Raw genomic sequence first — 15,131 nt, 5'->3', positions numbered from 1 at the left:
TCTAGCAGTGCGTCAAAACGATGGGATGGCCTTTAAATCCTCCACAATTGACACAGTGGCTGCCCACTCCATGCACAATGCAGCCTCTAACTCTGTCTATATGGGGTCTTCACAGAGTTAACAAAGTAAGTGTTACAAAGTAAAAGGGAGTAGAAAGGGATGTTTCCAATAGCAATCATTCCATTCTTTAGAGCATTCTTTTGAATGTATTGTGGTTCTTCTTCTACATTCTTTGGCAAAAAAACAAGTTGAAGAAAAAACATTTCAATTCCAAGACAAACTGCATGAATGATTGGTCTTGAAGCTTAGAAGCAAATCAGCTTCAATGCAACACCCCTAATACCAGAGCAAGTGAAGTGCAATAGATCGGTGTAGTATCCTGCTGTGGAGTCAGTACTCCCATATGCATAGACGTAAGTCTAGACAGACTGCGCAAAGCTTTCTTTGAAGTGAATCTCAGAGTGGCTGCCTGGAATTTTGTCGTTTTACCTGAGGAATGCACTCACCTCTGAAACAGGTGAAACTGGCACCTGGTCCCATTGCTTTAATAACTACCTTTGACTGTGTGTCACACACTAGCAGGTTAATGACATGAGGAAGCAACAAGGTTGACAGATCTCACTTAGAAATCCAGTGTCATGGCTTAACCTTCATAGGGTTGTACATGCAGCCTTTTCAATCAATTTGACCTTAACTGAAAAAAATGGTGTGCTGTGTTTTGTGTTCTTTCATTTTCCCATTTCTGGTCACCTGACTGAATCCTTCATGCTTTTTCAGTTTACGTCCCAGGAATAAAATCTGAGCCAAATATTTATGCACTAAAATTCCTTAAATATTAGCAAAGAGAGAGGTGAGTTTTCAAGATGTGTGGTCCTGACCACAGTCAAGCACAAAAGAAAGAATATAGGCAAAATCAAATCTAAAAGGTATGTCTAGGCCTACACATCATTGTGACAGTTGCTATAAAATTATTTCAAGTGTTTCAGGAAGATAGGAAACGGCCCAGCAAGGTCCAATACACCCTATAGGTATTAACATGTACCGGACCGCGAGTCATTCGTTATAACCTATATAGACGTGATTCTGGCTCTTTAATTATCTACATATCTGTTGGCTGCAGAATCTACTTATCCACCTGACCTTGTATAGACAAAATGACAAGAAAAGGGCTTTTTGTATTAACTGAGGTTTACCAATCCAGTCCATGTTCATGTATATCTGTCTGTAAAAACAGAAAAAATGCATGGAATCATTTCAGCAACCACAGTGGATCAGCCATCATTTCACCAGCTTGAACAGACCCACAGATCTGCAGAACCCCCAGTGTTGTAGTGTGTTTATTAGCTGGTTTCGTGTGTCTGGGGAACCTTCACAGTCTGGGTGGAAACTCTTCATTGTAAAATGGGAGTGCCAATCTCGGTGCATGAAGCCAAACAATTCCAAGGCTACAGGGAACCAAGCCTTTATACTGATGACAGGGCAATGCACCCACTGGGAGCCACGGCTCTCTAAAGGATTTAAAACATTTACAAAGGAAATGTTGTTGCACTCTGAATCTCAGAGGAACAGGTTAGTCTGGCTGCATATTTCTGGTAGCCTGGAATCTCCAGTCCTCCTCTACACCCCACTGGGTCTCTGTCACATTGCTGAGCAGCAACTAGTCCACAATGCCCATGTGAAGAATGTAAAGACCTGGCTTGTCTGGTTCAAAGGCACCCATTCTGGGATGACTGTGGAAGGGATACAAGGTATGTTGAGCACGGTTTTCCCCTGCTTCTTCAGTGCTTCACTACATGAAGTGTGCTTATGGTGCTAATCTTTTAAAGAATTATCTAGTTTGTAATTTGAGATGCAGTCTTCCTCAGGGGAGGAAAGGGACCCTCAACTCCCTGTTGGGTTAAGTCAGGCTAGGGTGTAGGTCACATACCTTGAACACAACCTTGCCAAGACAGACAGCCTGCAAAGGAAAGAGCTGATGGAGGGAAACCAGAAAGGAATGTTTGAGGAATTTTTCAATGCAACACATACAGTGTAAATTGAGTGACTTCACAAGACCCTAGAGCGTAGCAAAGATAAGAATACTGGAAAGAAACGTATCTGCATTCAAACCCTGTGTAGATTGAGGCTATGATTCCATTCTCTTGTGGTATTTAACTGAGTGCTTGTTTGCAGGTATTTTTCTGTGAATCACAAATACTTGGTGGTTTGGCCTTGTTGCTGATGAAGGCTTCTCAACAATGTATGTAGCGTAAAGCAGAAATATGTGTGTTATCAGAACAATGCTTATTTGCATATTCATTTTGTAAAGGAAAGGTATGAATGGAACTTGACAGGATGTCTTGAGTTGCCTTTGTAACAGAGCTGAACCCAATCCAGCGCCAAGCAAGCGTCTTAACCACAGTGCAAAACAGCTGGGCTTGTCTGCATTCGTGCTTGTAGAGCTATTCACCTCCTCTCATCTCTCTGACAGGAGACAGGACAGAATGTGCAATGGCAGCATATCACAACACTGTTACACCTTCACTGAGCCAAAGGTAAGATCACTGTACACACAGTACATGTTCCTCACACAGGTACTGACTTCACAAGTGCCGTAAACCAGTATAAATGGCCCTTAAAATTGTATTTTGTTTTACACCAAACGAATCTCTTAGCAAGTCACAGCTCGTTTAAAAGGGCTCTCTGAAAAATAACACCAGCATAAACATGAGTCAGTATTTCACGCATCACATATTAGGTTTTATGGGTTAGAGTTCAACAAACACAAACTGAAGTCAGCAGAATAAACTCTCAGGAATGGAATGATTTCTCAGCATGACTGTGCGCAGGAAGCCCATACAGTGTGATGGGATCTGTGCAAGACACCACAGCATGTCACGATCAGTGACAAGCTGACTCGAAACAAGAGACAACGAAGTGGTTTGCAAGGACCGAGCTACCTGTTAATATACAGTTCAAGGGATTCAAACTATAAATAAACGACTCAAAGTTCATTTGAGACATAAGTTGTTTTTTAATTGTAAATTTCACATTTTGTCTTTCAATAATGAAATCTGCAGGTCTTTTTTAAATTAACTGAAAAAGACTAAAAGAGCACTTCATTTTGCTTACAGTTTGTCATGTGCCAGTTTCAAGCTTGTTTTATACTTGCAGGATTTGTGGTTTTCCGTGTGTTTTTGTTACTCTTATAAAATAGAGTGTGGCAGGCTGGCGAGTGGAAAGAGGCCCAGAGACAGACTGCAGTTCAAAAAAATAACTATTTTATTATAAATAAACACAAAAATGAAAGGGCACAAGGGCCAAAACAAAGCAATTTAAACACAAAGAAAGACAAAAAGCAAAACTTACAAAAATAACAATTTCCAGGCTGGGCAATGCCTTCACTGGATTCAAACTTTCCAAACAACCAAAAAAACCAACCTGCTTCCTCAGCTCCCTCTCCCAAATGAGAAGCAGAGGCCTCCTTTTATGTCAGGTGGCTGGGCGCTGATTGATCGTTAATTAACCTAATCAACTAATCAACCCCAGCCACCTGAACATAATAAACCCAGGCAGGTAGGAGAAGTTAACCCCATCCCTGCCAATTTAAAAAAGGGCAGAGCTTTGCTCTGCCACACTCCCCCTCGCTCTTCTCCCCTGAAGATGCAACGTTCTGGGGCTGGCCTCTGCAGAGGAGCTGTGTTGAGACCTAGACTCAGTAATAGTGTGAATCTGTGATGAGACTGGTTTCTACATGTTGTCACAACTATCATTCTTTTAGCTGTAGCTAGTCCAAGTCACCTGTTTGTAGAGCTATTGTGACACCTGTAACTAGCACACCCTGACGAGATATGCATGAGGAATGCTGAAACCTGCCCTGCTTGCTCTCTGTACCCACTAGCCAGGCCTGCTGTGCTGTTCTGCAACCCAGAGAGCTGGGATGGGCAGCAGCACACATGAGTCATCCGGGGCTGTGGTGCGCAGCCCCTCCCTTACACTCGCAAGAATGCAGTCAATCCTGTCTTTTTTCTAAGCTGGCCCTGGAAATGTGATGGCAAACACAACTGCACAACATGAAATGTATGGCAAAGCTTTGTAAAAACGTGGTCAACCATACAGCAAATACATAACACAGTGGGAAAGGTGTGTGAAACTGTAATAGATTACAGTTAGAAACTTTTTTGAGGTTATTTACTGAAAAAGCATGGGTATAATATTACACTATGTAACACAATTTTTGTTCCTGGGTAGTAAGTGTTATTTCCTAATTGCTTATGCCTCAAAAGTATAGAAAATGGCTATTATTCCCCACAAACTTTGCTTTTGTGACCAGGACAATGATATTTCAAAATATCACTATTTCCAATGAGAAAACGGGCAAATGTGTGTCTTTTCGTTCACATAAAGTCAGAAAAAAACAACATATGAATCCAAATTAACATGTATTTATACTAAAGTAATACAAAAATGACTACAAAAGATTTAGAAGTGAGTAGTTTTTTGAGATTTACGATTATACTGTAAATACTGTCGCCACGTAGTCTAATGTGTAGAATGTTGGAGATTCTGGTTTTCAGCTGGGCTTGTTTTTCAGCTGGGCTGGCTCCTTCACATGTTGCACTATTTATAATTGTGATGAACATACGTTTAACAAAGTAAAGAGCCACACAATATCCAGCAGCTTTCAAATTCACAATTGTAATGAGCAGACATAGAATCCAGGAAGTGACATCACACCGGGCTTGCATTGAAACTAGAATGGGATGGGCCTGACAGTAATGTGAGCACCTTGTCTGAATATGTCCTTGTCCTTCCCTCAGTTTACAAACGTAGATAACAATAGTGTGCTCAGAGCACAGAGCCTGCTATAGTGTTTGCACAGCAGGAAATCCAGCTGGTGAGAGCTTGCAGCTCAACCAGAGCCTCGAGCTTGGGAGGGTTACTTGAACTTATTATTGAGAACAGACTGTCCTTTTCACTGGTTTGTTTGGCTTGGCAGACTTTTTGTATCGTTCGCTGGTAGTCTGTCACATTTCTAACCCCTGTACTCTATTAGTATTCTGAAGCATTGTTTTATTTTCCTCACTGTTTGAACATGTCCTATGGTGTGTTTCATAATCCAATACCCTCCAGCCCTACTTGGCTCATTGCAGCCCTGTTTGCACACAGTCCTGCTCCGGCTTCTTCAGCTTCAGCCCTGGCCGTGTGCTGCAAGTATGTAGGCAAAGCAGGTCAATGAAATGTATCGTGGTCATCTTTCAAGCAGGTCACAGCATGAAACAAGTATCAGAAGGCTTTTTGAGATTGAACACACAGTATACTGATAAGGAGCCACAATGCATTTATTGAGTGGATGCACAGAAGTTGTTGCCCTGTCAGGACTATGTAAAACAAACATGTATACATTATAAAGTATTGTGTAGACAGCAAAGTTAACATGGTACAAGTATAAGGGAATATGGAAAGCATTATATTAATAATCATCTGTGTGGTTAGATTCCTTTTTGAAGATAGGTTCTGTTTTTAAATAAGTAGCAATAACATGTTTGTGAGAGTATTCACTGGGTGTTTCTTTATAACTGAGCGGAGATGAAGCCAATGCACAGTTATAGGAGCATGCTGTCAGCTCTCTCAACACAGACACTGCAGCTGTCCTCCCATGCTGTCCTCTCTCTCAACACAGACACTGCAGCTGTCCTCCCATGCTGTCCTCTCTCTCAACACAGACACTGCAGCAGTCTCCCATGCTGTCAGCTCTCTCAACACAGACACTGCAGCTGTCCTCCCATGCTGTCCTCTCTCTCAACACAGACACTGCAGCTGTCCTCCCATGCTGTCCTCTCTCTCAACACAGACACTGCAGCAGTCTCCCATGCTGTCCTCTCTCTCAACACAGACACTGCAGCTGTCCTCCCATGCTGTCCTCTCTCTCAACACAGACACTGAAGCTGTCCTCCCATGCTGTCCTCTCTCTCAACACAGACACTGCAGCTGTCCTCCCATGCTGTCCTCTCTCTCAACACAGACACTGCAGCTGTCCTCCCATGCTGTCCTCTCTCTCAACACAGACACTGCAGGCTTTACTTGCACACGCTGCACTGCTAATGATATTTATAGATCCCCTGCTATACTCATGTGTGCCAATTGGACTGTAGTCAGGTGTTTCTCAATTTATTCTGAAGGTCCTTGCTTCACTCCTCTGTGTGTCTGCCTGCAACGAGAGCCCTGAGACTCATGCCGTCTTCAAATAGTTCCTATGGGTGCAGTGCCAAAACTTTCAATACATTAGTCCCTGCGCATTAGTGATTAAGAACAGGTTCTTCTTATACAGACAAGAAACGGTATAAAAAAAAGGCATGTTTGTATAGAATGCAAACAACAATCATAGAGGACAGTTCTGCCCATCTTTTAGGAATATAATAACAATAACTGCATGGATTTTCTATCTTTCAATATTTGTAGCTTAAATAAATATATTTAAATAAATATATAAAATTAGCAGACTTGCAAGTTGATAAAATGCATGTGATTCATGACCTTCCAATAGACTGCGTACACTTTGAAAAGTTAAAGGCCTTGCAGACAAAGGGAATATTCTATGATTTCCACACAAAGGGCTGGTTGTACCAGGAACTGGGCATGGAAACTCCTGCCCTTCATTGCAAATGAAACCATTTTTCTGCCCCTTCTTTGATTATTAAACTATCAGGAATGTTGTGTTGCAGTGTCATCAGTGGAATGTTGTGTTGCAGTGTCATCAGTGGAATGTTGTGTTGCAGTGTTGTCAGTGGAATGTTGCCTTGCAATATCTTCAGTGGAATGTTGTGTTGCATTGTTTTCAGTGGAATGTTGTGTTGCAATGTCTTCAGTGGAATGTTGTGTTGCATTGTTTTCGGTGGAATGTTGTGTTGCAGTGTCATCAGTGGAATGTTGTGTTGCAGTGTCATCAGTGGAATGTTGTGTTGCAGTGTTGTCAGTGGAATGTTGTGTTGCATTGTTTTCAGTGGAATGTTGTGTTGCATTGTTGTCAGTGGAATGTTGTGTTGCAGTGTCTTCAGTGGAATGTTGTACTTCATTCCAAGTTAGCTATAACATTTCCTAAGTAATTTGAACTCTGCAACTGTTTAAGCTAAAACAACTAAAAAGATTTATTAAGCAAATTATCAGTTGAAAAGCAGCAGTCACAGTAGTAGTAAACACCACCAGGTGGCAGCATAACTAAAGGAACACATCAAAATAAAAGTACAAATCAGGGTGAGCAAATTTTCTTCGCATTCAGTACCAAACCAAGTCAGACGAGTGACTCGAGGCATTAGTGCACCACTTGCTTGAAGTCCAGACATTGTCCCTGAATAGCAAATCTTTTCCGACTGTTGGACTTTTGTGGCGGTGTTTAGCTTTCCCATTGTTTTTTATGTTCCGAGCAAAAATCTAACATGTCCAGGAAGGATGAGAACAGTGACACAACCGCATTTCCGACACTATGAGGACTGTTATGCAAATGAAGTTGGTGCCTCATTAACATACCTCCTCCGTGCAAAAATCAAAAGGGTTGTGAGGGTGGCTGAGTATTCGTCTAAAATGGTTTGAGTTCCGAGGAGGTGGGAACATATTTCAAACAGGCTCGGTTAAAATGAATTCCAGTATGCAGTCGCAGGTGGCGCTGAAGGGATACCCGCGGGTGTATCTTGCCAGTATCACGCGCAGCATGTCGTTCTTAAGGTATCCTCTTAACATTCAAGTGTTATTCATTTTCATAAAGTGCAAACGGGTTCATGAAACTATAATGAATAGATTATTATTATTATTATTATTATTATCAGAACTCACATTTAGAAAATGACATTAAAATGAGCTCTGACTTTATTTTATTTTTCTCTTAGCACTTTCTGTACTGCTGTGTTTTATTAAAAGTCTCTTCTCTCTCCGTATCTCCTGAAGCACGCGCCTGTTTTGTTTTTCTCGGCTTTTTACCTTTCAGTCCCACCTGGCCATTGAGTGAAATCCTGAAATTACGTCAAAACTCTCATTTGCTCATTAACACATGTGTTTCTCATTTACATATTGAATGGTTATTCCGCCACCTTTATGTAAATTGCACCCATTCCACCTGTCGGACTACAACGTTCAAGATAAGTGTCGTGTTAAAACAGACTGAGTTTGGAGAGTCGGAAGACTTCTGCTATGCAGGGCCACTGTACTGGCTGTCTGGACCTGTCTTTATCGAAGCACCTTTAGTAAAGGTAACCAGGCTTAGCTGGACTTGCACCTGCATCCAGTGGAGAAATTGCTCGCTAAATAAGCATCTGGATGAAATATATACAACAGCATCCAATGTGACTGCAGAGCGCCGGTGAAACTGGATACCCGCTATGATAACGCTGTGGGTTTCCACTTGGACATATGAAGTACAAGGGCTTTCGTATCGCTTGCACATGCAACTGGGATTTTTACGCACAGTTGTAATGCGTCTGTTTCTTACAAAACCAGCACCGACAAACACACGACAAGCAGGCGACTGTACACAGGGCTGTCTTCCATCAGGGCGACAGGGCGACTTGCAGACAGACCCTACCAGCATGCTTCAGGGCTCATCGCTCATTGAATTATCTGACCATGCTAGACATAAAATAACAACAATGAATGAAGGGTGATCTGTACAGCAACAGACGGTCAGAACAGAACCACGTGTCTGACAGATTAAAAACACGGTTTCAGCCTAATCGCCGGGTTCCAATCTCTTCTTAATTAATTCGATGCGAATTGTAGTGACGTGCGCCGCGTGGAGTGAGCCCAAGAAATCGCGAGATAATTTTTACATATGTCCTTTTATTTTTTAATGATTGATGAATCATAGCTTTTATTTCCTGAGAGTTTTCCTGTAGTAATATTTTCTTACACTTCTGATTTTTGGATCCGATGTCCTGTCTGAAACCCCCGGGCAGGCAGCTTGAGCGCTTTGACGGTCTTTCGCTCATTTACTGGTAAGATGCGCAGATCAGCGTCTTCTTCATTTCAACGCATTCACTCAGCACGAGTATAAATTCTTAACGCTGTAAATCCTGCGAACTAACACGCTGTTACAAACTATCTGCAACTTTGCCTCATTATCACCGCTCCTTTTATAAATAGTAGCGCCACATGCATAGTAATAAACAGAAATTTCTTGTAGCTGATGCAGTTCAATTCGTTTCAGTATTTACAGTATATTCTTTACACTGTAATGGTACACTGCTGTCGCGCGTCTAAAAACATGCTCACACAATTAAAACAGCCCGAATACAGAATGTGTTTAAATCTGTTGCTGAAGAATTCGGCTTCATACTTAAACACATGGCTTTCCAGTTTACTCTGTAGAAAGGCATGTATCCTACTGTAGGGAAATACTTATTTATAAAGAAACATTATGTGTTGCCAAACTCTCAGTTAGCCAAAAATAAAATAATATCTTCTCTGCAAGAAGACTCACCAAAAAAAAAAAAAATCAATGCCATGCACATCTTTCAATTACTGGCCGATGGTAGAATGAAATGTGTGGGCGCTGTTGGTGTTTGTTAGACTGTAGGTTCTTGAGTTCTATTACTATGACCGCTTAACTTTTTTTCATTTCCAAAAATACTTTTCAGATATTTTGTTATGATAGGATAGCACGCCACGTTTCGTGGAAATATATATATATCTTTTTTTTTACAGAACATAGTATACTGTATTATTATTATTATTTTTATTATTATTATTATTCGTAGCAGTCGCAGTCGCTCTTTAAGCAGTGTATATAGAGGGGATTTTGCCTGCTTTTAAATAGTTTAACTTTAAGCTTGGTAGCCATGTAATAACTCATTAGCAGTTGGATCAATTCAACAGGTTAAGTGGTAAAGCTGCTCATTTTTGTAGTAGAAATACTTTGCTTTATCGGTACAGTAATAGAAATTGAGCATACTGCTTTTTCACCTACAAAGTGCTCCAGTATACATAGTACTGTGTTCTATTACGCTTGCACTGGGCTGGGATACAGCACATATTATACTAGGACACACCTTCTGCTGAAATGAAGCATTTGCATTACAGTAAGACATTTCCTTCTGGAATAGATGCATGACTTACCCGTTGTAATCACTGACTGGCAGAGTTTAAAGATTTTTTTCAGATGAGCTGAATTCATTCTAAACTTGAAAGCGACCCTGAAATAGAATGCCTTGACTCAGTACTGCTAGTATTGCTTCTGTTATATAAAGATGAACGACGTCTTCAGGACGGGTGGCAAGTATTACAATTGTAGATCCTCATCTGTGGAAAACATGGCATTACAGACATTGTTATAAAACTAGCGTCTCTTGCCAGCAGACATTGTTCTGCCAGTTGTTATTCTAACACTTAAGTTTAAGCGTTGTGGGATCCCTGATGTCTTTTTGAATCAATAGTGTTTCAGTGTTTGTTTTGTAAGGTGTCACATACAGTACTCAGGCTTGTGGATGATAATAGAAATGTGCAGAACACTCGGGGATAATAGAAATGTGCAGAACACTCGGGGATAATAGAAATGTGCAGAACACTCCCTCAATGAGTTTCCTGCCCACTCTACATCTCTCTGAGAATTAGAATTTTATTTAGGGCTTGTGAATTCTCATTTTGCTGGCATGCACTTATTTCCCTTGTATTATAAAGTCACTCCCGGTTTCTTGTTTGTTGCTTGTTTGCAGGGTTCCCACTGGCCTGGAGTGAATTGCTGTTGTGATATTTCGATATGTCCCAGATTACCCTATAATCTGATAACAGCTCACTGTATAGATTTGGTGATGCAAGTTCTGATGCAAGTCACGGTTGCTATGGTAACAGGATGGCAGAAAATCATTTTGATCTTGCCCTAGCTTCAGCCCTCCCTTATTTAGATATTTACTCTTTAATCACAAAAAAGCCATAAAGCAATTGACTTCATTGTCAGTCTTGTTTGTTTGATTACATAACGTAATGCTATCTAGTGATTGACTGTACTGAGAATAGCCAGCATGGCAGGATCCAAGATGGAATAAACAGGGCGGGGGCACCACACTATTGGAAGGCACTGTATCAGTAAACACAATTCCTATTGAAAGTATTTCATTAAATACTGTCTGTCCTGCCTGTGTGTGTGTCGCTTGTTCATGTGTTTGAGAGAAAGAGTTTGTTTGTTCTGTGTTGTCTATAGAGTATATTAAAGTCCAGTAGATGCACAAGGGCATTGTATCTGTGCATGATGCTGATCACTGTGCAATCTTCCTGCAGTGCAAGGTCAGAGAGAGACGTCTCAAACAGCACATTTCCTAATCTTCTTTACTTGCTTGTGATTCAAACTGCAATACTCTTTCAACATGTAACACTGCTGGGAAACACTTTGAGAGAGGACCCCTGATGAAACACCATCGTTAAATGAGATATAAACAGCGCTGTGTCTATTAATCGAATAATAAAACCAAACACATACTGGACTTGGTGCATATTCAGTTTAGTCACGCAGGTCGCGTAACAATAGTTATGTATGAAAGAATGCCATTTATAATTCTGTCTGCATTTAAGCTGCGTGATGTTTGTCTTGAATGGCTGCTGAAGAGCACAGTTTGTGCTGAGCTCAGAAAAATGATTGGAAACTCTTGAGCTTGTGGTGTCCACCTCTTGTTCTATTTTCTCATAGCAGTCTTTGTTTTGGGGGAGTTTGAGAGGCAGAGGAACAGTTTGCTGCTTTTTAAAGATGTAAAAGCAATGGTACGTTTTGGAAAAAAATAATACACTTGTGGAAAAAAATAATAGCTGTGTAAAGTGACTCCAAATAGCTGGTACCCAGGTAAAGTGACTCAATATGATGCTGATCACACATAGAGAGCTGCTACCAGGTAAAGTGACTCAATATGATACTGATCACACATAGAGAGCTGCTACCAGGTAAAGTGACTCAATATGATACTGATCACACATAGAGTGCTGCTACCAGGTAAAGTGACTCAATATGATGCTGATCACACATAGAGAGCTGCTACCAGGTAAAGTGACTCAATATGATACTGATCACACATAGAGTGCTGCTACCAGGTAAAGTGACTCAATATGATGCTGATCACACATAGAGAGCTGCTACCAGGTAAAGTGACTCAATATGATGCTGATCACACATAGAGAGCTGCTACCAGGTAAAGTGACTCAATATGATGCTGATCACACATAGAGTGCTGCTACCAGGTAAAGTGACTCAATATGATGCTGATCACACATAGAGTGCTGCTACCAGGTAAAGTGACTCAATATGATACTGATCACACATAGAGTGCTGCTACCAGGTAAAGTGACTCAATATGATGCTGATCACACATAGAGAGCTGCTACCAGGTAAAGTGACTCAATATGATGCTGATCACACATAGAGAGCTGCTACCAGGTAAAGTGACTCAATATGATACTGATCACACATAGAGTGCTGCTACCAGGTAAAGTGACTCAATATGATACTGATCACACATAGAGAGCTGCTACCAGGTAAAGTGACTCAATATGATGCTGATCACACATAGAGAGCTGCTACCAGGTAAAGTGACTCAATATGATGCTGATCACACATAGAGAGCTGCTACCAGGTAAAGTGACTCAATATGATGCTGATCACACATAGAGAGCTGCTACCAGGTAAAGTGACTCAATATGATACTGATCACACATAGAGTGCTGCTACCAGGTAAAGTGACTCAATATGATGCTGATCACACATAGAGAGCTGCTACCAGGTAAAGTGACTCAATATGATACTGATCACACATAGAGTGCTGCTACCAGGTAAAGTGACTCAATATGATGCTGATCACACATAGAGTGCTGCTACCAGGTAAAGTGACTCAATATGATGCTCATCACACATAGAGAGCTGATACCTAGATTTGTAATCCAGACCCTGCAGCACTATACAACCAGCCCTTCATTATCACAAGGACAGCTGGGCTCTGAGCTGCTTTGTGGTTTCAGTGGAACAGCCACAGGACCGCCCTGCTACAGAAACGGCCGGTGTGAACACATTCCTGTTTGCAGTCTGGGTGCACTGCTGGACAGTTCCCTTTTCTTGCCTTTTGAAATCCAAAAGCATCTTCCGGCATTGTAACTATACTTGCATAAGAGTTAATCTGTCAGCAAAGTTAGTAATGTTTTGGATGATCTGTTAATAGAGAGGGGAATTAAACAGCCATATGAGAGGATCATGTGTCTGCTTGCTGCTGGAAGCTCTGCACGGTGCTGAGGCAGCAGGGAAAGGCAGAGACTTGCCGTGGCTGGGTGGAAAGAAGACAAAACAAAATGCCAACGTTTTCTGTGATGTATAAAGGAGCCGTCATCATTAGCAGGTAATGTGTGAATAAAGCTTTGTCTTGATGTCATGTTCAGGGTGTTTGAGATTCAGCCTGGCAGTCTGTGTCAGGACTGCAGAGTACTGCATAGTGGTCTCTTTGTTGGCGTGGGATATTTGCTGCTCAGATTTGCACAGCGCTACGCATGCTGTAAGGGGATTTCAGATTCGCACAGTGCTGTGCATGCTATAAGAGGATTGTGTAATGGCATGTGTGCTATTCCACAATGTGAAGGGCTGCTCCGTCAGTCTGTTGTTTTAATTGAACAGTTTTTTTTTTTTTGTTGTATAGTGTAATATATCATCACAATATACATCCGCAGTAAATTTCAAGTCCGGTGTTGATTGATGCCCTTGTGTGAAAGCGAGCGCTGTTGAAGTAGCACCACTCGCGTTCTGTGTGCTGGAGAAGTTTATAATCTGTTATCAACGTTACATCAGAGCTTTTTCTTTCTTCTTCCAGTTAAATGTATGCTTGTGTTTAGCAAGCAAAGTAAATAGATAATTAACGAGAATGTTTATTAAAAAATGCCTTCTGTATACAGTGAATGCAAGTACCTGCCATAACACTGTCAATAAAGTATTGAGCCACCATGGACGGCAGAGATTGCGTGTGTCTGTACAATGACTTGCAGAGGCATCACTTCTGAGACTGTTCCTTGTGAAGATACAGAATTACTTGATAAGTGAAGTCCCTGCAAACCAGGCATCTGCAGTGACTCGGATATGAATCTAGAAATCTAAGATAATAGAGAGCCTGTCATCTACTCTCTGTTTCTCTCACATCCAGTACACACACATGCATGCACATACACACACACACATGCATACACAGGCACACACATGCATACACACGCACATTGCATGTACAGTAATGACACTGAGGCTTAGCAGACCTAACGAAGCACAGCAGGGTGTTGAGCAGAGCTGACAAAAGCTTTTTGTTCTTTTTTAAAATCATCATCTAAACCCCTTGCATGAGCAGAATTCATAAAAAAAAAAAAAATCTAGTTCTGGGTGACACTGATAATGAGAAAATTAGCAATGTAATGAAAGAATTGAAAGCATTTTGTTAAGTTTGTCATTACTGAATAAAACACTTCTGATGCTTATGAGGAATGTCTATCTCAATAGATATGGCTCATTATACATTGATCACAGGGAGATGTGGGGGGATGACGTGTTCTGGCATATCCGTTCAATGCCTTTTCTGTGTGTAACAGAAAAATGATTGTTGGATCTGCACCAGCAATACCGAGTAAAATATTCATCTGGCCCACTTTCTGTGGAATTTGGGTTACTAACAAATGCATAACATTATTGCATTATTCATGAGGCTCCAATTTGCCTTTCTATTTTCAAACAATTTATAATCCACCTCTCCTCCTCCCCCTCCCCCCTCCCCCCTCCCCCTCCTCCCCCCCTCCCCTAATCCTGCCCCTCCTGCCCTCCTCCTCCTCCTCATTATTAATGTGATCTCTGTGCTTCTCTTTCTGTTTGTTTATTCAGGACTCTCATGGGTCCATACGGTGCAGACCGCATTGTACATTCCATAGACTTCACAGACTGTGAGAATGGACTGGGTAGGTTTTTAGAATCTATTAATATTATTTTACACTAGTTGTGTATATAGAGGACACACAACGAATGTTCCTAGTTAAACAAAGTTCATGAAGTGCTGCAGTTATTCCTGAAAGGAGGTGAGCTGAATAACCCATTTGAGCCCCCGAAGCACTCCGGCTCTTTGTGGGAGGATTCTATTTATATACACAGGTAATTATATATATTAAGGGGT

At 41.2% G+C, this 15,131-nt stretch overlaps 1 protein-coding gene across 4 annotated transcripts in view; it reads left to right on the top strand.

The window, feature by feature from the left end:
• Positions 1-1,550: 1,550 nt before the first annotated feature.
• Positions 1,551-15,131, top strand: part of si:dkeyp-72e1.9 (syntaxin-binding protein 4) — a 31,335-nt gene continuing 17,754 nt past the window's right edge. For 2 of the 4 annotated variants that reach the window (XM_041230214.1, XM_041230213.1), the window contains exons 1-2: positions 13,059-13,334; positions 14,846-14,919. In XM_041230214.1, the coding sequence (XP_041086148.1) occupies positions 13,288-13,334; positions 14,846-14,919 (121 nt within the window). In that variant the 5' untranslated portion in view covers positions 13,059-13,287. Of the gene's footprint in view, positions 1,749-2,470; positions 2,535-13,058; positions 13,335-14,845; positions 14,920-15,131 lie in introns of those variants that run through there. The other 2 variants (XM_041230210.1, XM_041230212.1) reach the window with 2 other exon arrangements.

The sequence above is a fragment of the Polyodon spathula genome, chromosome 26 (genome assembly GCF_017654505.1).
Source record: "Polyodon spathula isolate WHYD16114869_AA chromosome 26, ASM1765450v1, whole genome shotgun sequence".
NCBI classification, from domain to species: Eukaryota; Metazoa; Chordata; class Actinopteri; order Acipenseriformes; family Polyodontidae; genus Polyodon; species Polyodon spathula.
Note: the sequence above shows the minus strand (reverse complement) of the source record. Positions and strands in the feature narration are given on the sequence as shown.